General features: G+C 43.6%; 1 protein-coding gene across 1 annotated transcript in view; it reads left to right on the top strand.

Annotated features, from left to right (window-relative positions):
- PLPP3 (phospholipid phosphatase 3) overlaps positions 1–26810 on the top strand; it is a 120658-nt gene that overhangs the window by 88430 nt on the left and 5418 nt on the right. The window contains exon 5 of the mRNA XM_007947400.2: positions 7090–7266. Coding sequence (XP_007945591.1) covers positions 7090–7266 — 177 coding nt within the window. The remainder of the gene's footprint in view (positions 1–7089; positions 7267–26810) is intronic.

Genomic DNA, 26810 nt, shown 5'->3' with positions numbered 1-26810 from the left:
CTGTCTGGTTAGCAGGCAAGTGTCTTAGCCACTATGCTACCAGAGCTCCTTTAAAATCATTAGGGTTAAATAATAAAGTTAAGAGTTGCTTTTCCTTTAAAAAAAATTATAATTTAAAAAAACAACCCTTATGTGACTACAGATATACATTCCGTTGAACATTGTCAAAATGGACATTTAGCAACACATACCTGTTCTAAAGTAGAAACGATTTCATAGTTAAATAACCTTCCAGAGATAACTTCCAGTTCTATACCCACCTTGTAGGTGAGCCACCAGGCATATGAACCATAGTCAAACGGGAGCCATGGAGGAAATGAGAGAAGGGAGAAAGTTTCTCACTGTGATTGTCAGCGATGTGGGCTGGCTTTCAGGAAGAGAGTAGGCAAAGACATAAGGAAGGACAAAAGCCTCCTTTTCACTCTTAACAGAGCTGTCCCAGGAGTAATGGAAATGAAGTGAGAGGACAGTACAGACCTGTTTCACCAGTATGCAAATCACTTAATGAAACACAAATAACTAGGAAGAGAGAGAGAGTGTATGAGTGTGACTCACACTACATCTGACTGCTGATTCAGACCAGAGAAGCAGGCTTGAATTCAGTCATAACTTTCTAAGGAAGTTTTGTTGGAATTCCACAGCATCTCCATTTTGAAGCTAGGACCAGTGGGGAGAGAACTGCATTTATGGATTATGTTCTATGTGTCAGGGACTTTCATGTACATTATTTTTAGAGACCGACATAGACCATTGTCTTCATCATGTCCATAATCAGCAGTTTTATTTTAGCAGTTGGAAACAAAATCTTGGTATTAGAAAGGAACTTTAAGATTATGTTCTTTTTTCATGAAGGAACATACTTTATGCAGACCTGAGTCTTTCATAGTGTTTTGAACATAATAGACACTTACAACAAGTTGTTTTAATGAACAGATCTCCTTATTTTGTATGGGGAAAAACAGGAATCCAAAGACGCTGACAGGCTTGTCCAGGGTATACAGCTGGTAAGTAGCAGAGAAGAGATTCAAATCTGGTTACTCAACTGCAAATCACTTTCTGCAGCCAGCAACACATTGGATCCAGACTCCTGATTCTGCCAGCACAGAGGTCTTCACACAGATGGAGAAGTGAAAACAGATAAGGCTGTTGACAAAGAAGTGAATTAGTGAGTTAGGCTTTCTGGTTTTGTTCAGCTCCAGTTACCCCTTCTCATCACCCATTTCAAGGCATTTGTTGTTGTTGTTGTTGTTGTTATGTGCCGCCCAGTCGACCGGACTCACAGCGCACAGCGACCCCTCCTTGGGTTTCCAAGGCAGTATCACTACGGAAGTAGATTGCCCAACCTTCCTTCTAAGGAGTGGCTGGTGGGTTTGAACCACCAGCCTTCTGGTTAGCAGTCAAATGCCTTAGGCACTAGGCTACCAGAGCTCCTTCAAGGCATTTAGGACTTAGCTAAAATCCCTGCAGGAATTCTAATTCTAGTCCAGGGCAGGGCCGTGAAATCATTGTTGTCAATAGAGTTTGACTTCCTTTCCTGGATAAGATGTACCTGCCCCCTCTGCAGAGGGAATGAATAGAGCCTCCACAGTTACATTTCATCCCAGGCTTGGGCTTCCAAGAGAGTAGAGCACTCCAGGAGGGGCACTGGTGTTTCAATGGTAGGATTCTTACCTTTCTTGCAGGAGACCTAGCTTCAGTTCTAGCAGTTACACCATCTGCACAGCCACTCCTCATCTGTCAGTGGAGGCTGTGTATTGCTGTGATACTGAACAGACTTCAACAAAGCTTCCAGACTAAGACTACAAAGAAAGGCCTGGTGACCTGTGTCCAAAAATCAGCCAGTGAAACCTCTATGAATCACAACAATGTCATCCACAAACCATGATGGGAATGGCACAGGACCAGGCAAAGTTTGGCACCATTGTGCATGGAGTCGCCAGGAATCAGGGACCAACTTGATAGTAGTTAACAACATCCACCACCTCAGAGCACTCCATAACCTACCCACTGATCTGAGGGATCTCTCCACAGCCCTGGGAGTATAACTTAAGGGCCCTCTACTTTACAACAACAACAGAAAAGAAAAACCTCTCCGTTTTGGTGTGGAGTGACTCATGTGAGTGGGGTTATGCAATGGCAAAATCCATCTATTTAACAGTTAGATTGATGTGGGATGGATGGGGAGGGAGTCATCAGATCATTTGATCAATTTCAAAGCCTGTGGTCACCAACTTGCTTCTCAAAGCCAATGTAGCCACTGGGTGGAAGGTGGTTGCACAACCTCCCTGTTAGTAATTTACACGTGAGTAAATCTCATTTACCAAGGCAAAAGGGTAACCTTGATTTCTGTTGTTGTTATTGTTATGTGCCATGGAGCCGACTCATAGCAACCCCTCCTTGGGTTTCCGAGGCTGTATCACTACGGAAGTAGATTGCCCAACCATCCTTCTAAGGAGTGACTGGTGGGTTTGAACCACCAGCCTTCTGGTTAGCAGTCGAATGCCTCAGGCACTACACTACCAGAGCTCCCAACCTTGATTTCTTGTTGTTGTTGTTATGTGCCGTCGAGTCGGCCCCGACTCCTAGCGACCCCTCCTTGGGTTTCTGAGGCACAGGCTGTATCACTACGGAAGTAGGATTGCCAAACCTTCCTTCCGAGGAGTGGCTGATGGGTTTGAACCGCCAGCCTTCTGGTTAGCAGTCAAGTGCTTTAGCCACTATGCTACCAGAGCTCCTACCTTGATTTCTAGAGTGTATTAAATAGACTTTATGCCAGGCACAGTATTTGTCATGTTGTGCCACTTGATCCTTTTAATGCTTAGGAGATACTCCTACCTCTATTTTATAGAAGAGGGCACTAAGTCTAGAGGGGTTAAACTTGCTAAAACTACACATAGTAAGAGGTAGAGCCAGGACTGGAATCAGGGCTATTTCACCTCAGAATACACTTTACTACTTCATGGCTTTCACCCAAAGCACCAGCTACTGACGTTAAGATCAGCCCTAAGTTCTTGAGGCATTGCCCAATAAACGTGTTAGTCACTGACACAAGTAGGAGAACTAGCGTCCCTCTGGTGACTACAATCCTATGTCTGACTGCTTCCCAAATGAATTCTTTTCCCATGCCTCCCTACTCCTTTCTCATTCATAAGCACTCCCTTCCTGAAGCTATTCTGATGACTGCTGTCTTCCTCTCTCCTCAAGTTCCTCTCATGTATTTACTCTTTTCTTTTATTAAGCACCAACCTTAAGTATCTGAGTCAGTGGAAGGGGAGATGTGTGCCTTGTCCGGTTGGAAAACCCACCCTTCCTCTGCCCCACCCTCATTCCCAAAGCCCTTGATCTAAAGTCTACACGCAAGGGCAGCGAGGGAGGGTTGGGTTTTGAAAAAGCATTTTCTGAGGACCTGCCTTTTTCAGTGAAGGAAATAAAAAAAAAGCTCAGGACCGCTAGGCTCAAATGAAGAAAAGTGGCTAGAGAATAAAATCATCTATTGGCTCTGCCGGAAAAAGACCCGGGTGATCTACTTCCATAAAGATTATAGCTAAGAAAATCCTGTGGGAGCAGTTCTAATGGGATTGCTATGAGTAGGAATCAACTCAGTTACAACCAACAGAACAATTTATAGAGTGTATCAGGCACTTGATCTACATCATCAATTCTTAGCCCTGGAAGATAGTGGTTTTAAAACCTGTTTTGTGTCCAGGAAAACAGGCTCTGAGGATATTCTGATTAAAATGTCTGGGCTTTCTCTTACTCAGCCAACCCACATCTGTTGCCGAGAATAGCTAGAGCAAGGCCAGACCACAGTGGGCACACTGCTCATGGAATATTCCCTGTGCCTTGGTTTCGCCATTGTGCTAAAGACTGTTGCTGAGTAAGAGCTAGACCAGCATCATCCCCACCCCTTCTCCCTTAAGAATGGGTTCTTTTGATTCATGATGGTAGTCTGCTACCTTCCTATTTGTTGAGTGATTTCAGCAGAAATGAGGAGTGAGTAGGCTTTGACGTCAGCTTTGGATTTGCTGCGACCCTAATATTACCTGTAGTGACCCAGTCTTGCTCAGAGATTTTGAAAAGCAACCACATTGTTTGGTGTGATACTGAGTGCCTTGCTTAAAACATTCAGTTTCTCACAATTGCTTGTGGCAATATTTCCCACTCATGATGCAATAGGTAGGTGTTCTATCAAAAATAATGATTTAAGGTCAAATAAGTCTTTTGTCATTTTGAAGATGTCACTTTGAAGACTAAGGTGCACCTGACCCAACCCATGGTATTTTTCAGTTGCTTTGTATGCATGCAAAAGCTGGACAGTGACTAAAGAAGACCAAAGAAGAATTGATGCCTTTGAATTATGGTGTTGGCAAAGAATATTGAATATATCATGGACTGTCAGAAGAATGAACAAATCTGTCCTGGAAGAAGTACAGCTAGAATGCTCCATGGAAGGGAAAATGCCTAGACCTCGTCTCACCTACTTTGGTCATGTTATCAGAAGGGACCATTCCCTGGAGAAGGACATCATGCTTGGTAAAGCAGAGGGTCAGTGAAGAAGGGGAGGACCCTCAGCAAGATGGACTGACACAGTGGCTACAACAATGGGCTCAGATACAGCAAGGATTGTGAGGATGTTCCACGCACAACAGGCAGTGTTTTGTTCTGTTGTACATAGGGTTGCTGTGGGTCACTGTTGATTTGACAGCACCTGACAACATAAGCACTATAGATGACTAAAATAAGGATTTAATATAGAGCATTTACCAATCATTTTTTTAACTCAAGACCTTTACTATTGCATGGAGTATAGTTGGGAAACACTGGCCTACTAAATAAAAGCCAAGTTCTTTAGTCATCCAAGGCCCTTCATGTTTTGGCTTCTGACCTATTTCTCATCACCCCCCCCCCCCATACACCTCCTTTTCCAACTATATGGAACTGCTTGTTCTTGGGAACTTTTATTACTAGGCTCTATGTCATGGCTCTCCCTACAATACGTACCCCTCACTACTATCTTCTTAGCTCCCAGCAAACCTTTCAGATTCAAGTTGGGTATCCCTTTTCCTCAGTAACTGACCCTGGCCCCAAATTCTTCCATAAACCCTACAAAACACTATAGTATACTTAGTTGTTTCCATGGATTCCCCAACTGTATGCTTCACGGGCAGGGATTATAACTTGTCATTTTGTACCATTAGTAACTACCAGAGTCCCTGTCATCTTTTTTTTTTTTTTTTTTTCCTGCTTAGTTGCACAGGTTTGGTCTTCTAGATTATAATAATTTTTTCTTTTTTTCAAGGCAGCTGGAAATCTCATTGAATTTACGTATCAACTTTTTATAAATTGAGTGCCCTTATATCTAAAACTTCTAGGTCTGTATTTATTCAAATTGTCCTTTATGTTCCTTATTTCACAAAAGCCCTGTGCAGCTCTCAGTAAATTAATTACTGTTTCTCTGGTCATCTCATTATTATGAGGGTTTTAGTCCTCATTTAGATTTTTAACTAGTTTTATTTGCATCTGAGAAAAATACTGATTTTTGTCACTCAAGTAGCAGCCAAACTCAGTGTAGTCTCTCTTTTTTTAATTTGTTACTCCTACATTTTCCAATAATACATTCTTATAATTTCAGAATGATTATAAAATTTCCTGACTTTTTACAAATCATTTCCTGAGTAGTTGGAGGTGCAGTTCTGTAGGCTGTCGCTGCACAGCCAAGAATAAGTGACTCCACACCTTCTACTCTTCTTATGCCTCAAGTAACCACTTGCTCTTTCTTGACCACCAAAAGGAAGGTGTCTGTTTGTCTCAGGAAGGGTAAAGTCACACTTTTGCCACTGTCCCAGTCTATCTTTAGACCATCAGGCCCCTCCCCTCTGCTCTCTTCCCCTTTCTCCTGGCCTCTTTGAGTTCTTTGATTTGTAGTCGGAAGTTCCCCTTGCCTCTGTTGCCTCTTCCCTCTCCTTCCCCAAGTTCCCACAGGAACCTGGGAAGTAAGTTGTGCCCAGAGGTTAGAAAGGAAACTGCAGCAAGATAACTGCAAGGGGACAATGCCCAGTTGACGTCATTCCAACTTCTTTGCTTCAGCCAGGGGTGTTTGGCTGGTAATTTTTTTTTTTTTTTGGCCTCCCCACTTTTCTTCAGGTTAATCTTCTGCCCCACCCAGTTCAGCATCTGTTGACCTTTTTGGAAAGTTCTCTGGCATTGTCTTGTTGGTTTATGTGCTTCCTTATATTCTTATTCAGAACCTGTACATCTGTAGTGGTGATGTAGAAAGTAGTTATTTGACAGCATTACTTTCCTTTGAAGCAGATGAATCCCTTTCTGAGTATTGTGATAACCACCCTTGACATTTGCGTTAGGTATTTTATTTCCCAGTCAGGTAGTATAGAGGTTGCACATCTGTAATCCACAGGAAACACACACACACACACACACACACACAGCTGGGTTAGGTGAGTTATCATCAATTATAAAAAAAAAAAAAAACCATTGTCCAACCCTGGTTACTGTTTTTGAATTAGAGTTTCCATCAAGAAACTCATATTAAGTGCTTCTTATGTGCCAAGCAGAGCCCCTGGTGGTGCAAAGGGTTGACATACTCAGCTACTAACCAAAAGGCTGGACTTTTGAGTCTACCCAGAGGTATTTGGAAGAAAGGCCTGGACGAGTAGATTGTCATCTACTTCCCTAAAATAGGCCATTGCAAACCTTATGGACCACACTTCTACTCTGACTCACGTGGGGCACCCTGAGTTGAAAACAACTCAGTGGCAACTGTGTTTTCTTTTTTTTTTTTTTCAAGTGTACCAAGCAGAATGCTAAGGCCATTCATACGTATAATCTTGTTTGACCCTCTCTAGGTAGTAAGCTCTATTTTTATTATTTTTTAAGAGAATTAAGGCTCAGAGTTAAATGACTGGTTTGATGTCATGTCCAAGTTAAATGCTCCTTCTATGGCATACCACCAAGGTCCCAGTGGTTGCATTTAGCAGAAATGTAGTATGCATGGACCAGTCCAGTCTGGTGTTCTAATGCAGGTGAACTGGGTGTCACTTAGTGTCTGCTCTTTTTCTCTCCTTTTTGCAGCTGTACCTGCAGGCTCGCTTCACTTGGCGAGGCGCCCGCCTGCTCCGGCCCCTCCTGCAGTTCACGCTGATCATGATGGCCTTCTACACGGGACTGTCACGAGTCTCTGACCACAAGCACCATCCCAGTGATGTCCTCGCAGGATTTGCTCAAGGAGCCCTGGTGGCCTGCTGCATAGTAAGTAGCATGTTTTCTTCAGTATGCAAGCCTAGCCCTAGACTGCTTGCTTGTTAAATGTTTCCAGTTCAATGACCAAAGCCAGAGAGTGCTCAGTCCTGTTCCCTGCATGGCCTCTGAAGAGTTACCCATCCCAGAATCTCTTCAGTAAAATGAGAATAATTCCTGCTTCTTTCCGTACTATGACTTTTAATCAAATATGGCCTGTAAATCCTCTTCTCTATCACCATACATGGTTGTGGACTCATAGATTGTTGGAATTGGAAGGGATCGTAGGTATTGTCCAACTCCCTCATTTTATAGATGAGGAAATGTAGAATGAGCAAGGGGAAGAAACTTGCCCAGGTCACATGGTATGTTAGCAGCCCGGGCCTCCTGACTCATCTGGTGCTCATGTGCTTTGACAGACACTTACTATAGAGTAGAAGTTCTCTGCTTCTTGCAAAATATCTATCTTGCCTTCTGTGATCCTCAGGGTATCTTGATCAGATCCTAAACTTGATGCTGAGCAGCAAAGAGATCCTTGTTACAGGCTCAGGACCTTGCATAGCATGTCACAGGGCTCCCCAGAGACTGGACTGATGTACCTCATCAGTCTGCTCTGATGTACCTCATATGGATGGGCTACCCTTTTCATATACTTTATCCCAGACTCCCCATGAGAGTGAGGTAAAACATTTCACCCCTTTGAGCCTGCATTGCCTTAGTCAGCTCTGCTTTTCCTGCTTTCTGAAACATTTTTAGGAGCTGAACACCTCCTCTGATATTGTCCAGGCCGAGGCCCACTCAGAGGAGCTCTCAGCCCGGCAGGGATCCCAGAAGACAACAATGGCTGGATGTTTAAGCACCACACCTGTCTGTGGTATTGTTGCTAGTATAATTCTTGCTCATTCACTGTAAGAATTATCAACAATAGGGAGCTCTCTCCACCAGCTCCTTGTCCTTGTCTGGATTTCTAAGACTGGCTGCAGTCTTCCTGTAGCAACCTCTCCCCACTTTCCTATTTCAAAGCACCTATCGCTCTCTAATGAGATTGTTTATTGTATCCCTTTCAACTGTAAGCTTCTTGGGAGTAAGAACCTATGTTATTCTCTGTATCTTACCAAGACCTCCCAGGGATCCTAGCTCAGAGTAAGTAAATGCTTACTAATCAAAAACCTGGAATGAATGAGTGACCAAACAATTCTTGAGAATGCTCTAGGGAACATTCTCTTAAAGGAATGGGAATGAATAAGGCAAGGTCCTTGCTCTCAAGTAAATCCCAGTCTAGCTGCTTACACAGACAAGCAAAGCCAGAGCCACACTACGAAGCAGCACATTGGACCAATGTAGTGGCATGCACAGGGTGCTTCAACAGGCAGGCAAGGGCCTGATACACAGTGCCCTGTTGTCAGGAACAGGAAGGAGAAGTTGGGGTGGTCAGAATGGATACCATGAAGAAAGTAGCATCTGAACTGCTTGCCTGAGTATGGGAATCCTAGTGTAAGGGACTGGCTGTTTCGATAATTTTTGTCATTTCTTTCTTTCTTCCTTTTTTTTTTTTTTTTTTTGAAACTCAAGGCCAGAAAAGAGCAAAGTTGGTGGGGGGGCGGGGGGCAAACCATTAATGAGAGCAGCTGTCACTAACCAGTTTGTTCCCAGTGCCTGGCGCTTTAATGCACAGTGACAGCGGGGGATGGGAGTTTGCAATAAAGGGTAACCCTTTGCTGACTGTGCCCTTCTGAGCTTTGCTCTCAGCAGGAGGACAGCCTGCAGAGCCTGCTGTTGTGTTTCCTTTTGGCGCCACTGCCCTAATTGGAATCTCTTGTACCCCTGTTAAAAGATGGGAAGGTGGAATATCCTTCATAGTCTTCATCCTAGAGCTTTGGCCATGTGCAGTTTGACAAAATATCTGAGAGGATGAAGGCTTCATTTCTAAAAGGCTCTGACTTTGATCGTGTTTGGCTCTGGCTGACCATAGCACGAGATAGGAATTTGGTTCTAGCATTTGTAAAACAACTCTTGTCTTTTGGTACTGTTCTAGATACTTTTTTGGTCTCTGTTTAGCCACGTAAAACCACTTTACTACAGCCATTTTACAGATGAAGTAATTGAGGCTCAAAGAGATGACTCAAATCATCGAAGGTCAAAAAGCTAGTAGACAGCTGCTCCCAAGCTTTGCCCTCTGCACTTTTCAAGGAGGAAAGATTACTGAAGCTGAAGGCCAGCCAAAGTCACCCGAGGCATAGCAGCACAGGCAGCTGCTTAGAGTATAATTTAAGGGTGTCACGGAGTCCTTCCCATCCCTTTGGGCTGAGACAGTCATTCCTTTGAGTTTGAATGCCTGTTATACAGTGTGAAGATGGTTCAGAGAGGGTTGATAAATATCTTTCCCTGCTTTTTGCTCATTCAGCTGTGAACATGTGAGGACAGGGACTCTATCTTAGTCATCATTTATCCTCCAGTGTCTAACGCCCAGCCTGGCATACAATAGGAGCTCCCTACTGTAGGACTGGCTTTGACTACCAGTACTGAGCGATTCATGTCATTTAAACCATCTGAGAAGGCCAGGGTGAGGAAATGGCTGGCAGCTGTGGCTGGTCAGTGTAAGAGCCTGGGAGTGAGGATGGCAGTGGATCCTTTCCCATTGCAAGATCCTAGGATTCTGTGGTTCTGTTCTTGTTTGTGAGAAGGACAAATGCAAACCCCAGGACCCCTGGATTGAGCTAGAGTCAGTAGGTCTGTGAAGAGACTTGGGGAACCAAGGGATCATTGTAGGACATTAGGTGCCCAGAGAGAGGGAACTACATGGATGAAGGGCATCTGCCTTACAGATTTTGCAGCTTTATCAGGGATTTTCTTAGAATTATGGAATGCAGCTCTCTGCAGCCCAGGCAAGAGCCTGTGCCTCTGCTCTGTTTGTGCCACGTAGCAGAACTTTCCTCCAAGAATCAGGGTTGCATGCCCCAGTGATTCCCAGGGTAAAAAGCCAAGCTGTCTTCCCACCTGGGAATGTGACTATACTGAATGATTTTGGAAACACAGAAATTTCTCCTGGGGTTAAAAGAACCAGGAAGGAGGCTGTGTAGTATGGTGTATAAAGGCTACTGCACAGGTGCCAAGAAACCTGGAATCCTTTCCCACTCTCTCAGGTAACCTTTAAGCCAAGCTTCTATGGACTCCCCATTAACTCAACAGAGAAATAATTGTTTCTAATATTTACTGAAGTCTCACTGTGTGCCAGCTACAATGTTTGCACTTGAAAATGTCTTCTTGAGTCCCCTGAAAGGCCTCAAATGAAGTTTCCATTATTGCCCTTATTGAAGAGATAAGGAAGCAGAGGTTAAAAAGGGCATGTGAAGAGAAAGGAGAGAAGCCAGTTGACCCCAAGCAGTCCAACACGCAACAAGGACTCCAAGACCAAGCTCCTCCAAGCACCTCATCTCGTGACTCATCTCCATACCACCTCACCTCCAGGCTCACCAGGCTTCTCAGTATTTTCCCAGTACCCTGAGCTCTTACCTCAGAAAGCTGTTCCTCTCCTTGCCTGGTCCATTTAATGGAACACAGTTCCCATGTCATCCCATCTCTGATGAAACCTTCTGGATTAGTACCCTATCCTATGGCTGCTGTAATAAATTATGATAAACTATAGCAACACAGATATATTTTCTCACCATTCTGGAGGTCAGGAGTCCAAAATGCATCCTATCTCAGTGGGCTAACATAAAGGTGCTGGCAGAGTTTTGTTTCTTCTGGAGATTCTAGGGAAGAACTCTTGCCATTTCCAGCTTCAAACGATCGTCTAGGAGGCCCTCGGTGCGAACAGTTAAGCGCTGAACTACTAGCCAAAAGGTTGGCAGTTTGAACCCACCCAGATGTGCCTCAGAAGACAGGCCTGGGGATCTGCTTTTGAAAGGTGATAGCTGTAAAAACCCTATGGAGCAATTCTACTCTGGACACATAGGGTCACCATGAGTTGGAATGACTCTACAGCACCTAATAAGAGACCATCCACACCCCTTGGCTCATGGCCCCTTCCTCCATCTTTAAAGTCAGCAGGATAAACACACTGCCATCGAGTCAGATTTGACTCATAGCAACCCCTCCTTGGGTTTCCAAGGCAATAGATTGCCCAACCTTCCTTCTGAGGAGTGGCTGGTGGGTTTGAACTGCCAGCCTTCTGGTTAGCAGTCAAATGCCTTAGGCACTATGTCACCGGTCTCTTTTTCTGGCTTCTGCTTCCTTCTCACATCTTCTTCTATGACACTGATCTTCCTGCCTCCTGGTTATAAAGACCCTCGTGATTACATTCCACCCCTCTCCATTCCAGTGTAATCCCTCGCCAAGCTCGTGATTCTTAACTTAATGACATCTGCAAAGTCCCTCTTGTTGTGTCCGGGGATTAGAATGTGTACATCTTTGGGGGTTGTTGTTGTTGTTGTTGTTATGTGCTGTCAAGTTGGATCCAACTCCTAGCGACCCCTCCTTGGCAGTATCTCTACCGAAGTAGATTGCCCAGCCTTCCTTCTGAGGAGTGGCTGATGGGTTTGAACCGCCAGCCTTCTGGTTAGCAGTCAAGTGCCTTAGGCACAACGCTACCAGAGCTCCTAGGAGAGCTTTATTCAACCTACCACACCTTCCCAGTCCCTGAAGACAGACTTCTAGCACTTCCATGGCCCTTTGTGCTTTCTTCCCCCCACAGCCTCTGGCCTGTTCCATCATAATTGCCTGCTCATATGTCAGTCTCCCCAACTAAATTCTGGATGGCTTAATAGCATAATCCATGGCTTAACCTTCTGGTTAGTCATTCCCTATGCCTAGTACATCAGCTGACACACAATAGGTACTTGATAAGCATCCCTTAAGTAATGAGTGATGAATTAGCTTGTGACCTTAATCAAGACACTTCCCCTTTGAGCCTAGTTTCCTCATCTGTGACATGATCTTGGAGGCCCTGTAACTCTCTCTCTGACCTTTTCCCACAGAGATTCTGTGGTACAGCTGACTTCACAGTAGCTAAGCAGGACCTGCCTTCTCAGATGGGCTGTCTCCCTGCAGTGCTTGTGAAGGTGCCCTTTATGTGGAGATCATGACATGCACCCCATTAGGTACAGTGCATGGCCCTAAAGATATTGGTTCAGACACTGCAGAGCCTTGGGCAACAGGCTGTGACAGCTGAATACTTTTACCTGGATCTGTTTAGGGTAGGTCCTGTCACAGCAAGCAGACTTGGCTAGACAAAAAGCACAGGCCAAACTGGAGTGGGTCTGATTTCCTTCCTCATTGCTCACTAGTTGAACCCTTACCAAAGAGGGAAGGCAGTGGAACTCAGCACGGGTAGAATACGTACACAGTGTCACAGACTCAACACAGAGGCACAGACACCTGGGGTTAGAGGGGCCTGCACACGGAGGTGCACACCTTCACTCATGTGAATAGAAACACATACACACACACACACACACAAAGGCAGAGAGCTGCTGAGCCACAGACCAGATAAATAGAGGGATGAATAGTCATACCCAGATACTTAGATATTCATTTATTCTCTCTCTCTCTCTCTCTCTCCCCCTCTTTCTTTCTCTCTCTCTCTTTCTCAGCAGCACTCAGAACCACAGACACATAGATAGATCCAAACACAGGTACAAAATGACCCTCACAGTCTCCTTCCCACCTCCACACACATACAGTCACCCCAACTAAAGGCAAGAGCTCACCATACCCACTGGACTAACTCAGGGACTCTTGGATGAAGGGACAGACATCAGTTAATTTCCTGTCTGATGACAACTTACATATCTAGTCACCTCCTCCCTGACCCCTCTAACAGATGGCAAATTATGGGGCCCTGGGAGGGGTCGGGGGAGGGCCAGGCCACCATTGCCATGGGCTCGGCAAAGGAAGCAGCTGCTCGTGAATTTCATAAACACACAGCAGAGTCCTTCCTGATTTTCCTCTTCCTGGGGTGTGCCTCAGCTAGTGGTTGCTCTTTTGTGTGCTGCAGTCTCACTCCAGGATATAGGGAAGGGTGAGGGCATTCTTTGTCTCTGCCCCAGGGAGGTGACCTTGGGAAAAGGGACCAGCAAGAAGGATAGTGTGAAGAAGAGTTCACTGATGATCAGCTCCTCAGGAGGAAACAGAGATGCAGAGAGAGAGATTGAGGCTATGGCATCCCAAGGACACACAGCAAATTAGTGGAAAAATACAAACCAAGTCCTGGTCTCTTGATTCCTATTCTTGTACCATCTCAAGAGGGCTAAAACAGTAAACTCCAAACATGCTTGGTCTGTGCCAGGAATTTGTAAGATTTCTTTCTTCTGTAACAGAGGAGATGCCCATCTATTGCCATTGAGTTTATGTCAGTGCTGCACAGAGAAGTGGGTGAAATACCCTCCCAGATCTCTGCTGCCTTATGAAAGCCTAGCCCTTTGCCCAGTAAGCCCTGGGGATGACTCTTTCACCCCAGGCTCCCAGTCTCACTGGGCCTGGGTGCCAGGAATGGGGATGTGGAAGAAAGAAGGAAGCAAAGCAAAGATACACCTTGGCTCTCAGTAGATGATAGCAGTATCTTTACAGTACTCTGTAGTTTACAAATTCTCCTTTCACATTCACCTGATGACAAGGATGGGATGGATGGTGAGGGGAAGATCCAGAAAGGGAATATATTCCTGCTACTTGCTAGTTAAGCATCTTAGACAATTCAGTTCACCTGTCTGAGCTGCCTTTTCCTGTTCTATGAAATGGGAGTTATAATACCTTACATGATTTTTGGATTAAGGATTCAATGAAATGAAAGACTAATATCTTTCATATGAAATGACACATGTAGCACATTTATTGAGTATGTATTATGTGTTTATTACTATGGTTGGTTTTAAGGATTTGAAGCTCAAAAAAAGAGAAACTTTGTCCTTAAAGAGTTTAGAGTGCAGTCACTTTCAATGAGTATGCCACAGTTCATAAGAAGAAACACATTTTACATCATAACCCAATAGAGGTACACACACATACCTGAAATAAATATTTCACAAAACAATACTGACTGTGTGTGATACATTCTGGTGTTCTCTATTTAACCTTTAAAAATTCTGATGGCCACCACCCAGTAAGTTGATTTCATAATTTACTAACAGCTGTGGCCCTGAAGTTTGAAAAACATTTGATCTAGTGGGAACAGACATACACACAAATGAGCAATAGAGTGGCACAATGGTGGGGATAGGATTCTGTACGTGGGACAGTGGGGACACCAGAGAGATGATAGTTAATTCTCTTAAGTGTATTGGACTGAAAAGAATTCCTAGGGGAGGTGGTTCTTGAAAGATCAGTGAACCTTTACTATTTGATACAAAAGATACTGAACGAGATTCCATACAGAAGGAAGAGCATAAACAAAGATATGGAGATAGGTGAGAACATGGTACGTTTTATGACCCTAGGAATTCAGAACAACTGGAATTTGTGGAATAACAGGTGTTGTCGTTGTCGTTGTTGTGTGCCATCGAGTCAGACCTGAGTCATAGCGACCCCTCCTTGGGTTTCCAAGGCTGTATCACTATGGAAGTAGATTGCCCAGTTTTCCTTCCAAGGAGTGGCTGGTGGGTTTGAACCACCAACCTTCTGGTTAGCAGTCAAGTGCCTTAGGCACTATGCTACTAGAGCTCCTGGAATAATAGGTAGATAAGCTCAATAAATAGTAGCCCCATTCTCCTTTTCAGTTTCAAAATTGTAGGATTTCTGGGAGTGGTGGCATCTACCTTTGTCCAGTCTCTTGTCATCCTGAGTACCACAGACCTATGCTTCAGGTCCTGCCAGATGGAGCACCCCACTGTCAGAGCTGTAGGTTCTGTGGCTCCTCCTTCCCAGAAGTCTTCCTTCCCGATAGCCTGTGAGTGGATCTGTCCATAAGGCTCTTTGGCAGAGCACAGGTCCCTGTTCTCCTTCAGAATTGCCCACAGCCTCCCTTCCTCAGTTGCTCCATCCCCTTCTTTCTTCTGTTTATGGGCCTTTCAATAGCAGTGATTGTCGTTAATGATGGTAACTAAGGTAAGATTCGAATAGCCCTTTATTAGGTAAGACATGATTTCACATTTATGACTTCATGTAAGCCTTACAGTAACTATGTGAGAAGAGATTTTTAAAAAATAATAATATTTTCACAATACATGGCAGATTCATCATACAAAATCATAAACCTCTTTATTTTATATAATTTATATAACTTTTTATATAAATTAGATGTTGTTTTTGTTGTTATTTGCCATCGAGTTGCCCCCGACTCATAGTGACCCCTCCTTGCGTTTCCAAGGCAGTATCACTACAGAAGTAGGATTGCCCACCCTTCCTTCCAAGGAGTGGCTGGTGGGTTTGAACCGCCATCCTTCTGGTTAGCAGTCAAGTGCCTTAGGCACTACACTACCAGAACTCCTGTAAATTATATAGTCTATATAAATAATTTTATATAAAGTCAAGACAAGTGTGTAGCTTTGCCTGAGTCCCATGGCAGTAGCAACTTTAGGGCTAGATCCTGCTGCCTGACTCTTGGGGTGATGCTCTTTCCAGCACATCATGTTCCTTCTCTATACCAGGAAATTCCTTAACACAGATAGCTGGCAAATTCATTCCTGGTGCCAACAGCTACTGGAAGCCATTTATTAAGGGCAAAAAGTAATGAATGTAATCAGGTAACTCCCATTTAGTCAAAAGACAGGGCTGCCAAAGATGGCTTTTCTTTAGCTAGCACTTAACTATACTCAGGACATGAGGGTGAGCCAGATTCCAAAGCTTTTCTCTTTCCTAATCTTTCCTTAGGACCAGGCAGTGTTTCATTCTGTTGTAAGTTGGTTGCTGTGATCTGATAGCACCTAACAACAACAGCAGTCTCCTAATCTGTGATGTTCTTCATTATGGTAGAGCAGGAAGCCAAAGGAAATCTTAAGGCTTACGCATACAGGAGTATATGCACAAGGAGTCTACAATAGATGTGTTGAGCGGACTAGATTTATTGAGGGCTGAAATTGCTGACCTTGGAGCAGAGATGACTCAACACAATTCATGCTCTTGAGTAGCTCACAGCCTAGTAGGGAAGCGTGACATAGCATTTAAAGGACTATGTATTGAAGCTTATGGCCTCATGCTGGGATAAAAGACTATTAAAGGTTCAGTATGGATACCAAGGAGGGAAGGTAGGGATGTCTCAAGAAAGCTATCATGATGCCCAGTTTACAAGTAAAGAAACTGCTTTCAGAGTGATGACAACCTGCCCAAGACATACTACACAGCCATTAAATGGCAAGTTTGGGAGTTGAGCCAATATATCTATCTTTATAAACTATCCATGAATGGTTCTCTGGCTTTTGTTGTTATTGTTAGGTGCCATCAAGTTGTCCCCGACTCATAGTGACCTTATATACAACAGAACGAAAAACTGCCCGGTCCTGTGCCAGACTCACAATCCCTACTATACCTGAGCCCATCACTGCAGCTACCGTGTCAACCCATCTTGTTGAGAGCCTTCCCCTCCTTCATTGACCTTCCACTTTACCAAGCATGACATTCCTCTCCAGGGAATGGTCCCTGCTGACAACATGACCAAAGTTGGTGAGATGAAGTCTGGCCTTTCTTGCTTCTAAGGTGCATTCAGCTGCAGTTCTTCCAGGACAGATTTGTTAGTTCTTTTAGCAGTCCATAGTACTTTCAGCATTCTTTGCCAACACCACAACTTAAAAGCTTCAACTCTTCTTCAGTCTTCCTTTTTCATTGTTCGGCTCTCACATGCATATGAGGCGATTGAAAATACCGTGGCTTAGGTTAGGCGCATCTTAGTCTTCAGGAAGATATCCTTGCTCTTCAGCACCTGAAAGAGGTTTTTTGCAACAGATTTGCCCAATCCAATACGTCTTTTGATGTCTTGACTGTTGCTTTCATTGGCGTTGATTGTAGAACCAATAATATGAAGTCTTTGACAATTTCAGTCTTTCCTCCATCTATGCTGCTTATTGGTCCAGTTGTGAGGACTTTTGTTTTCTTTATATTGAGGTGTAATCCATGCTGCACACTGTAGTCTTTAATCCTCATCAGTAAGTGCTTCAACTCATCCTCACTTCTAGCAAGCAAAGTTGTGTTTTCTGCGTATCTCAGGTTGTTAATGAGCCTTCTTCCAATTCTGATGCTGTGTTCTTCTTCATATAGTCCAGCTTCTCGGATTATTTGCTCAGCATACAGATTAAATAAGCATGGTGAAAGCTATAACCCTGACACACTCCCTTCCTTGTTTTAAACCATGCAGTATCCTCTTACTCTCTAGCTTTCGTCTGCATAATAAACACCTGTAGTGTTTGTTAAAATGCAAATGCCGTGCCACATTTCTAGTTGGTCTGGGGTGCACCTAGGAATCTCCTTTCTCTAGATGGACCCAGGTGATTTTGAAACAGATGGCTGCAGGATAACACTGACAAATACTAGCAGAGACAGTCTCTCTTTCTCTCTTTTTTTTTTTCTTCCCCAAATAAAGACACTTTTATTAAGCCTTAGACAAACAAAGACAAAACAAAGGCAATCATGTAGGATGAGGAAAAGCATCAGTGTGTGCACAGTCCAGAACGTTGAAAGGAGTCCCCATAGATAGTCTCTTGGTTTTCTTCTGGTTTTAAGACACTAATTCTCCTGCTTTTATACTTATCTGCACTTCACTAGCATTTAAGCTCAGTGGGGCTTATAAAACTTATGATGCATAAAGGCATGATTCCTATCTTCAAGGAGCTCACTTACACAATCTCAAGAGTTGAAACACTCCGGGACTCTAGAAACATTTAAAGGATAATTTTGTGTTGTAATCTGCCCTTGAGAGAACGAATGGCCCCCAGAACTTGCTGACTCAGCCATTTGCAGCTGAGTAAGTAGAAACCTGGCTCCTGACCAGACTTCTGATTTCTGGCCAGCATGGTGTCTGGTGAGCTCTAGCTAAGCAGCACCCCAGCAGGGCTGGGCTGCATGTGTTCTGAGGGGGCTGGACCTCCAAAATGGGTGAACATCAGCAAAAAGACATGAGAGCATCTTCCTTCTTGATTATGTTGACTCACTCCCCCAAAGTAACCCCAGAAATTATAGGACTTTTAGAGTAAATCCTGTCTGTCCTGGGGTTTTCATGCACACAGGCATTCATATGCTCGTTCATTTTCCCAGTCATTTCCATTTTCCTCCCTCTTCTTTTCCTTTTCTCAGTTCTTCTCTTTCTACATAAGTGGTTAGGAAGGCTTTGCTTGGCAGCCAGCTTTGTGTAAGTAAGCCTGAGCATGCAAGTCAATGATAATGGCCTCCACTTGTTAACCTCTTAGCCATGCACCAGGCACTCACTCTGCTGCCGTGAACCATTTGTTATGGCATATAATCCTTAGGGTGACCCTCTGAGGTAGGTATTGTATCTTCCATGTAGGAATTTTGCTGAAAATGGCAAAACTTGGATTTGAAGACAAATATTTCCTACTCCAAAGAGCTTTTTACCAGTGCTGTGTGTGTTGGAGCAGGAGGTGGTAGGTGATACAGGGGTACTAGAAGAAGAATAATGGTCACCATTTGTAAGGAGTCTTCCTCACAGTGAATGAATGGGGTTCCTGCAGCCTGAGGTTGCCTTGTTGTGTATAGTCTTGCTGTTGAAGGAAAAGCAACATTGTCTTGAGTGTTGTTTGAGAAAATCAGATCATTTTACCCTCGGATAGAATAGCCTGCCCTTCTGCCTCAGGAGGAATCACTTCCCCAAGACACTATCAGAAAGAGGCTGCAAAAAAAAAGGGTGTGGCGGCCACATCCAACCTTCTCTAACTTCACAAGGTGGAAAGAGGATCTGACACAATATCGACAGCACAAGCTGATTCCTGTGAAGCAGAGGTCAGACAAGCCGCCACCCTCCAACCTTTCTACCAGTTCTGACACCAAACGTCCCTCCCACCCTCCCACGCACAGCATTCTCTACTTTTCTGCTGGGTTCAATAATTCAGTCCAGTGGCCACACAGAACTCACAGACAATGAAGTTTATTAGGGAAGTAATAAATTACAATTCAAGATCAGAAACAAGTCAGGGTACAGTTCTTCAGTCAGGACAGCTTCTTCTCAGACGTGCCATAGGCACCCTTCTCTCTGGCCTCGGCCTTTGCCCTGCTCAGGCAAGTGTTGCTGAGCTCTTTTAGCCCTGCAAGTAGGTACCCAAAGAGGTACTCCACTCCACCAGCAAGCCTCTTGCCCAAAAGCACTCAGCTTCCTCCCTCCATGGGCCAAGAAGTCCTCCAGTTTATCTCATGCTGGTTTCTTGGTTCTGCTGCCTTTGTTGCCACCATCTCTCTGCTGTCTCAGTGCAGGGATCTCGAGTCCAAGCATGTACTTCATTCCCAGCTCTTCTCTCTTGATGGCAATGAGATCCCCTTTTCTGCCTCTGGAATGGCTTATTTTAAGCTTAGCAAGGTGGCAAAACTGACCAATCCCCACTTTAGGGTTCCATATACCTTATTTACATTTTTAACAAGCTATTCAATCCCCTTGGTGGGCCATAGCACCTCATATTTGCATAGTCCCACCCTGTCATCTGGTGGTAGTCAAAACACCATGGCTAGATGAGCCATACCAAGCAATCCAAAGCATCTTAGAGCCAAAATATTAGAAGGCTGGGGGAAATTTTTTAACTCTGCTTTCCAATATTTTGGCTGTGTGGGGCAGTTATATTTTGTCACATGAGGTTGTGATGAGTTAAAATTGACTGGATAGCACCCAACAATAACAGCATTTCTATTCTAGATTCTTTTCTATTCATGATCTTAATACAAATCTTCCCAACATGATACTTCCCTGCTTTGAAAACAACTCCTAAAGCTAGGCAGATAAGGTCTGAACTCCTTAACATATCATAGAAGGCTTTTCAAGGTCTGGCCCTGGCCATTCCAACCTCATTGAACAATCTGCCCTAGCCATACAGAGCTGTTCACGGTTCCCCAAACGTGCTGTACTCCCTCACTCCTGTGCTAGTGCACGCATTGCTCCCTTAGCCTATAACAACATTCCTGGCATTCACCACCTGGCCAACTCCTACTTAACCTTCAAAGCTAAGCTCAAATATACCTCCTTTGGGGGGAAACCTCCTACGGTCCTCCTCCCTTCCCTTCAGTGTGGGTTAGATGCCACAGTCTCTATAGTTCTTTAACACCCTGGCTTGACTTCCCTCTGTCATAATCCTTAAAGCACCGTATTGTAGTAGTCTGTTTATTGGGCTTTCTCCCTCCCTGGACTGTGAGCTGGAAGGCAAAGGTCTCTGTTTTAGGTATATTTATATTCTCAGGGCTCAGCACAGAGCAGGCACTCAATAGCTGTTGACTGGTTGCATTCATTTATTTCTCAAAAAAAAAGTAAATTATAAAATGCAAAGAATCAGAGAAATGAAATTGAAGGCTAATCTCTGGACAGTGTAACTAAGACTATTTCTTGGCACATAGGGTGTAGATTTCTTCTTTGTTGAGGCTGTGTTTAGTGTCTAATGTGTTCTTTCATACAGCAGAGGAGATGTGTGGAGTATGACTGTGGCCTGGGAGTGGGTTTGTGCCTGAGACCTAAGACAGCTACTTAATCTATATGGACCCTTCCCAGCCTGGGCCTCTGGGTTTTCTTTCTGGGTGGAGATCATCTTCTGCAGGAAATGGAACTGCTCCAAGCCAAGAAGTTTTCACTTTTTCTAGTCCTTTTTTGTGTTCTACTGCTCAAGCATTGGGAGGACTGAGCCCTGTTTGAGTCTGACAGGATCATGTTTTATGATCCCAAAAAAGTGTTTGCATAACCTCAAGCTACGCTGAAAGCAAAATACCACTTAAAGGGGGATTCTGCTGGACTGAGCTCAACTTTTCATCTTGCCGCAAGGCTGTGTACATGTGGCATATGAATATGTGGTTTTCCCTGAAGTCCATAGGAGTTCTGTGTGCCAGTAAGATCCAAGGCCAGAGTGCCTGCTCCCCAGTAGTTTAGAAATTCAGCAACAAACATTTCTTGAGGCCCCATGCTAAGTGTTGTAGGTGATACAGGTGATACATGATTAAGGGCAGGATGGTACCTTCAGAACACTTCTTATCTAGGAAGAAAGGTTGGTGTTTTGGTTACCTAGTGCCACTCTGGGCATATACCACAAATGGGATGGCTTGAACAAACAGGAGTTTATTCTCTTACAGTTTGGAGGCTCGAAGTCTGAGTTCAAAGTGCCAGGCTCTAGGGGCTGAGTGAAAGCCCTTCAACCTTCAGCTTCAGCTCTGCCTCCTCCTGACCCACTGGAGGTAGAGGCATTTCTTCACTCAGACAGCTGCTGGCTGCTGATGCGGACAAACACAAGGTCGACAAGTAAAAAGGCACAGTCCCAATATTACCAAACAACATGGCAGGCCACTAGTTCCAATCCAGGAGAAGTCCCAAGACCGGCAGGGCATGGCAAGCTGCTGAACAACAACTTGGCTACATGCAGGGTTCAAGTGTGCCAAAAAGCTGGAGACCTTCCTCAAAGTTGCTTCTTGCATACTGGAAGCGGCCCACATCCCTAAGGCAGCTACTCAGCTGCTCTGGTAGGTTCCATCATGGAGTTAATTACCAGTCTCACCATGGTGAATAACTATATCCAGCTGCCCAGCCACTCAAACAGGCCCAGCCAAGTTGACACACAACCTTAACTACCACAGTTGGCAAGCAAAGTTTTGGTGACTTGGCAGAGTATGGCTCACTCTGGACCCAGTAATTACTTTGGTGCTCTGAGTATTAGAGACAGGAACACCTTTTATTGAACTAGGTAACAATTATTGTTTTAGGTCTTCTTAAGTACATTATTGGCTTTGATTTTCACACCCATTTCTGTCTTGCAGTTAGGAAACTGAAACCCTAATATGTAGTGGATATGAGCCCGGAAAGCTACCTTGGTAACTAAGCCGTACATTAAGGTTGTAAGTGGCAGGATCTTGAAGGAGGAGGTGTTTGTATAGAAGATCCTCTGCTTTATTTGCCCTCAGCAGAGAGGAAGGAGTCTGGAGAAAGATCTCTTAAGAAATAACGGCAGGAGGAATCCTTATTTGATGGATTTGCTGCTAAGCTGAAATGAGTGGAAGTGAGTACCAGTGATGGAGAGATTGATCGAAACCTTTTTTATGGAGACAAAAATGAAGGAGGAAGGGGGCGGTAATTATTAGGTAGCAACCAAGACACTGTCTCTGCTCCTGTCAGATGATATCTTTTTAGGACAATAGAAAGTGAGGCCATTGGAGGAGTTAAAGGAAAATGTGGGAATGGAGGGAAGAGGTAACTATGGGGAAGAAGGGGGAAGAGAGCTGTTACATTGTGAAGAATTGTAGTCAATGTTATGAAACAAAGTGTGTATGAGCTGCTGTATGGAAAGTGAATTTGCTCTGTAGACTATCACCCTTAATCACAATAAAAATTTAAAAGAAATTAAAAGAAAATGTGGGATTGCAAGTGAAGCTAGAGAAGAGTTGAAAAGCTTTCCTTTTTTGCACACTTTTTCTTATACTGGGGCACTTAACACCCCTTCCCCGACCACTTGTAAAGAGTTCCTAGAGAGTAGCCTTAGAGCCTCCTGGCAGGGGTGGGCACAGTCTTTTCTGACCAGAAGACACACCATCCTATATCAAAATGCTTACTGTTCATGCCTCTGAAAAGAAAGGGACAGAATGCTTAATGCTTTCCTTTGCAGTGATGGTGCATTAACTGGCACTCAAGCTGTAAGTGGACTTAAAAAAAAAAGTTAATTTTTGACATGGGGCTAATTCTTCACTTACTCATAGTAATCTACCCTTCTTTTCTTTACCCTTTTATTTCCCAACAAAATAATCATTAAAGTGACAAGCACACCTTCATTTCACTTTTATTCTCCAGCCTCTCAGTTCCCCTCTCCTGGCATAACCCCCATGATTTTGCTGTGATTTTTGTGGCCCTTTGTTCATTGCTTTGTTACTATAGAAGGGACATTGTGGAAGTTGCTTGAACAAAGGATCCAAGTTCCCACTGTATGTAGATCCTGAGCTGTTAAAACCTCAGTTTTGCCGGTGTCTTATGAAAGACTTCATTTTCTTCCCTTTGATGTGACCAGAAAGGCACCCAGGTGGCACGATGGTTAAGTGCTCTTCTGCTAACTGAAAAGCTTGGCGATTCAAACCCACCAGCATCTCTAAGGGACGAAAGACCTGGTGATGTGCTCCCATAAAGATGGCGGCCTAGGAAACCCTGTGGGGCAATTCTACTCTGCCTTATAGGGTCACTATGAGTCAGAATCAACTTGATGGCACAGAATGAAGTCATAGTGTTGCCATTATTAGGGAGCCCATTACCATATTCAGGACAAAGAATTTTCCCTTCAAAAAGCTGTTGAATGTACGAACATTGAAAGTGTTCTGTTCCCCAGTTTGAAACCCAGCCATGCGTTGTCCCATGAATTGCATGACTGGTGGCTGCTGCTTACAGTTACTTAAATAAACTCCTTTAGCTAAATGGCTCAAATGGATTTCTGTATACACCCACTTCTCACTTAATTGACATGGTTAGTTCCAAAGACCAGGTCGTTTTACGAAAATAAGTGTCTTAGTTCTCTAGAGCTGCTATAACAGAAATACCAAAAGTGGATGGTTTTCACAAACATAAATTTATTCTCTTACAGTTTGGCGTTTTGGGTAGGTTCCAACAAATTGGCTCCAACTCATAGCAGTTCCATGGAGCAGAACGAAACGCTGCTCTGTTCTGCACCATCCTCACAGTCCTTGCTATGCTTGAACCCATTGTTGCAGCCATTGTGTCAGTCCATCTCATTGAGGGTCTTCCTCTTTTTTACTAATCTTCTACTTCACTGAGTATGATATCCTACTCTAGGGAATGGTCCCTTCTGAGAACATGACCAAAGTAGGTGACATGAAGTAACTTTGTATCTTCCAAGGAACATTCCAGCTGCACTTATTCCAGGACAGATTTGTTCATTCTTCTGGCAGTCCATGGTACTTGCAGTATTCTTTGCCAACACCACAATTCAAAGGCATTAATTCTTCTTCCTTATTCATTCTCCAGCTTTCATATACATATGAGGCTATTGAAAATACCATGGCTTGGGTCAGGCGCACCTTAGTCTTCAAAGTGATATTGTTGCTCCTTTAACACTTTAAAGAGGTCTTTTGCAGCAGATTTTCCCAGTGCAATATGACGTCTGATTTCTTAACTGCAGCTTCCATGGGTGTTGATTGTGGATCCAAGTAAAATGAAATCCCTGACACTTCAAGTTTTTTCTCCATTTATTATGTTGCTTATTGGTCCAGTTGTGAGGATTTTTGTTTTCTTTATGTTGAGATGTAATCCATACTGCAGACTGTAGTCTTTATCTTCATCAATGAGTGCTTCAAGTCATCTTCACGTTCAGCAAGCAAAGTTGTCACCAGCATATCTCAGGGTGGTAATGAGTCTCTCCAGTCCTGATGCTGTGTTCTTCTTCATATATTCCAGTTTCTTGGATTATTTGCTCACCATAAGGATTGATTAAGCATAGTGAAAGGATACAACCCTGACGGACACCATTCCTGATTTTAAACCATGTAGTATCCCCTTGATCTGTTTGAACAATACTCCTTGATCTCTGTAGAGATTCCTCATGGGTACAATTAAGTGTTCTGGAATGCCTCTCCTTCATAATGCTACCCATAATTTGCTATGATCCATACAGTCAAATGCCTTTGCATAGTCAATATAACACAGATAACCATCTTGCTGATATCCTTTGCTTTCAGTCAGGATCCATCTGACATCAGCAATGATATTCCTAGATTCACATCCTCTTTTGGATCCAGCTTGAGTGTCTGGAAGTTCCCTGTCAATTACTGCTGCAACCATTTTTGAATTATCTTCAGCAAAGTTTTACCTCCATATTAATGATATTTATTTGAGAATTTCCACAGTTTGTTGGATCACCTATCTTTGGAATGAACACAGACATCCATCTTTTCCAGTCATTTGGCCAGGGAGCTGTCTTCCAGATTTCTTGGCATAAATGAGTAAGTGCCTCCAGCGCTGCATCCATTTGTTGAAACATCTCTGTAGGTATTCCATCAAGTCCTGGAGACTTGTTTTTTGCCAATTCCTTCAGTGCAGCTTGGACTTTTTACTTCAATACCATTGGTTCTTGATGATATGCTACCTCCTGAAATGGTTGAACATCAACTGGTTCTCTTTGTTACAATGACTCTTTTGTGTTACTTCCATCTCATTTTGATGCTCCCTGTATTAGTCAATAGTTTAGCCATAGAATCCATCAGTGTTGCAACTTGAGGCTTAAATTTTTTCTTCAGTTTTCTCAGCTTAAAAATGCCAAGTGTGTTCTTTTCTTTTGTTTTTTTAATTCCAGGTCTTTGTACATTTCATTATAATACGTTGTCTTCTCAAGTTGCCCTTTGAAATCTTCTGTTCAGCTGTTTTATTTCATCATTTCTTCTGTTCACTTTAGCTACTCTGTTTTCAAAATAAGTTTCAGAGTCTCTTCTAATATCCATTTTGGTCTTTTCTTTCTTTTTTTTTTTTTTTAATGACCGTTTATTTGCTTTCTTCACGTATAATGTTCTTGATGCCATCCCACAAACTCGTCTTGTCTTTGGTCACTGGTGTTCAATGCATCAAATCTGTTCTTTAGATAATGTCTAAATTCAGGTGAGATGTCAGAAAGGTTATATTTTGGCTCTTATGGATTTGTTTTAATTTCCTTTAGCTTCAACTTGAACTTTCATTTGAGCAATTGATGGTCTGTTCCACAGTCAGTGCCTAGCTTTGTTTTCATTTATGTTATATATTGAGCTTCTCTATCACCTCCTTTGGGAGCTCTGGTGGTGTAGTGCCTAAGGTATTTGACTGCGAACCCCAAGGCTGGCAGTATAAACCCACCACCGCTCCTCAGAAGGCAGATTGGGCAATCTATAGTGATACTGCCTCGGAAACCCAAGGAGGTGTTGCTATAAGTCAGATCTGACTTGATGGCAGTGGGTTTGTTTTTGGTTTTTATCATCTCCTTCAACAGATATACTTGCTCTGATTCCTATGTATTCCATTTGGAGGATCCACATCTATAGCTTCTGTTTATGTTGTTGAAAAAAGGTACTTGCAATGAGTAAAGTCATTGGTCATGTAAAATTCTATCATGTGATCTCCAGCATCATTTCTATCACCAAGACCATTTTTTCCAGCTACCAATGCTTCATCTTTGTTTCCAATTTTCACATTCCAAAAACCAAACTCAATGCCATCGAGTCAGGTCCGACTCATAGCGACCTTCCTTGGGTTTCCGAGGTGGTATCACGACGGAAGTTGATTGCCCAACCTTCCTTTCAAGGAGTGGCTGGTAGGTTTCAAGCACTGGCCTTCTGGTTAGCAGTCAAATGCCTTAGGTACTACGCTACCAGAGCTCCTTCCAGTCACCAAAAAATCAAAACCAAACACACTGCAGTCGAGTTGGACCCGACTCATAGCAACCCCTCCTTGGGTTTCCAAGGTGGTATCACTATGGAAGTAG

This window comes from Orycteropus afer, unplaced genomic scaffold (assembly GCF_000298275.1).
Source record: "Orycteropus afer afer isolate SDZICR_OR568_19922 unplaced genomic scaffold, OryAfe1.0 scaffold00183, whole genome shotgun sequence".
Lineage (NCBI taxonomy): Eukaryota > Metazoa > Chordata > Mammalia > Tubulidentata > Orycteropodidae > Orycteropus > Orycteropus afer.
The sequence above is the reverse complement of the archived record's forward strand: the minus strand, read 5'-3'. Positions and strand labels throughout refer to the sequence as shown.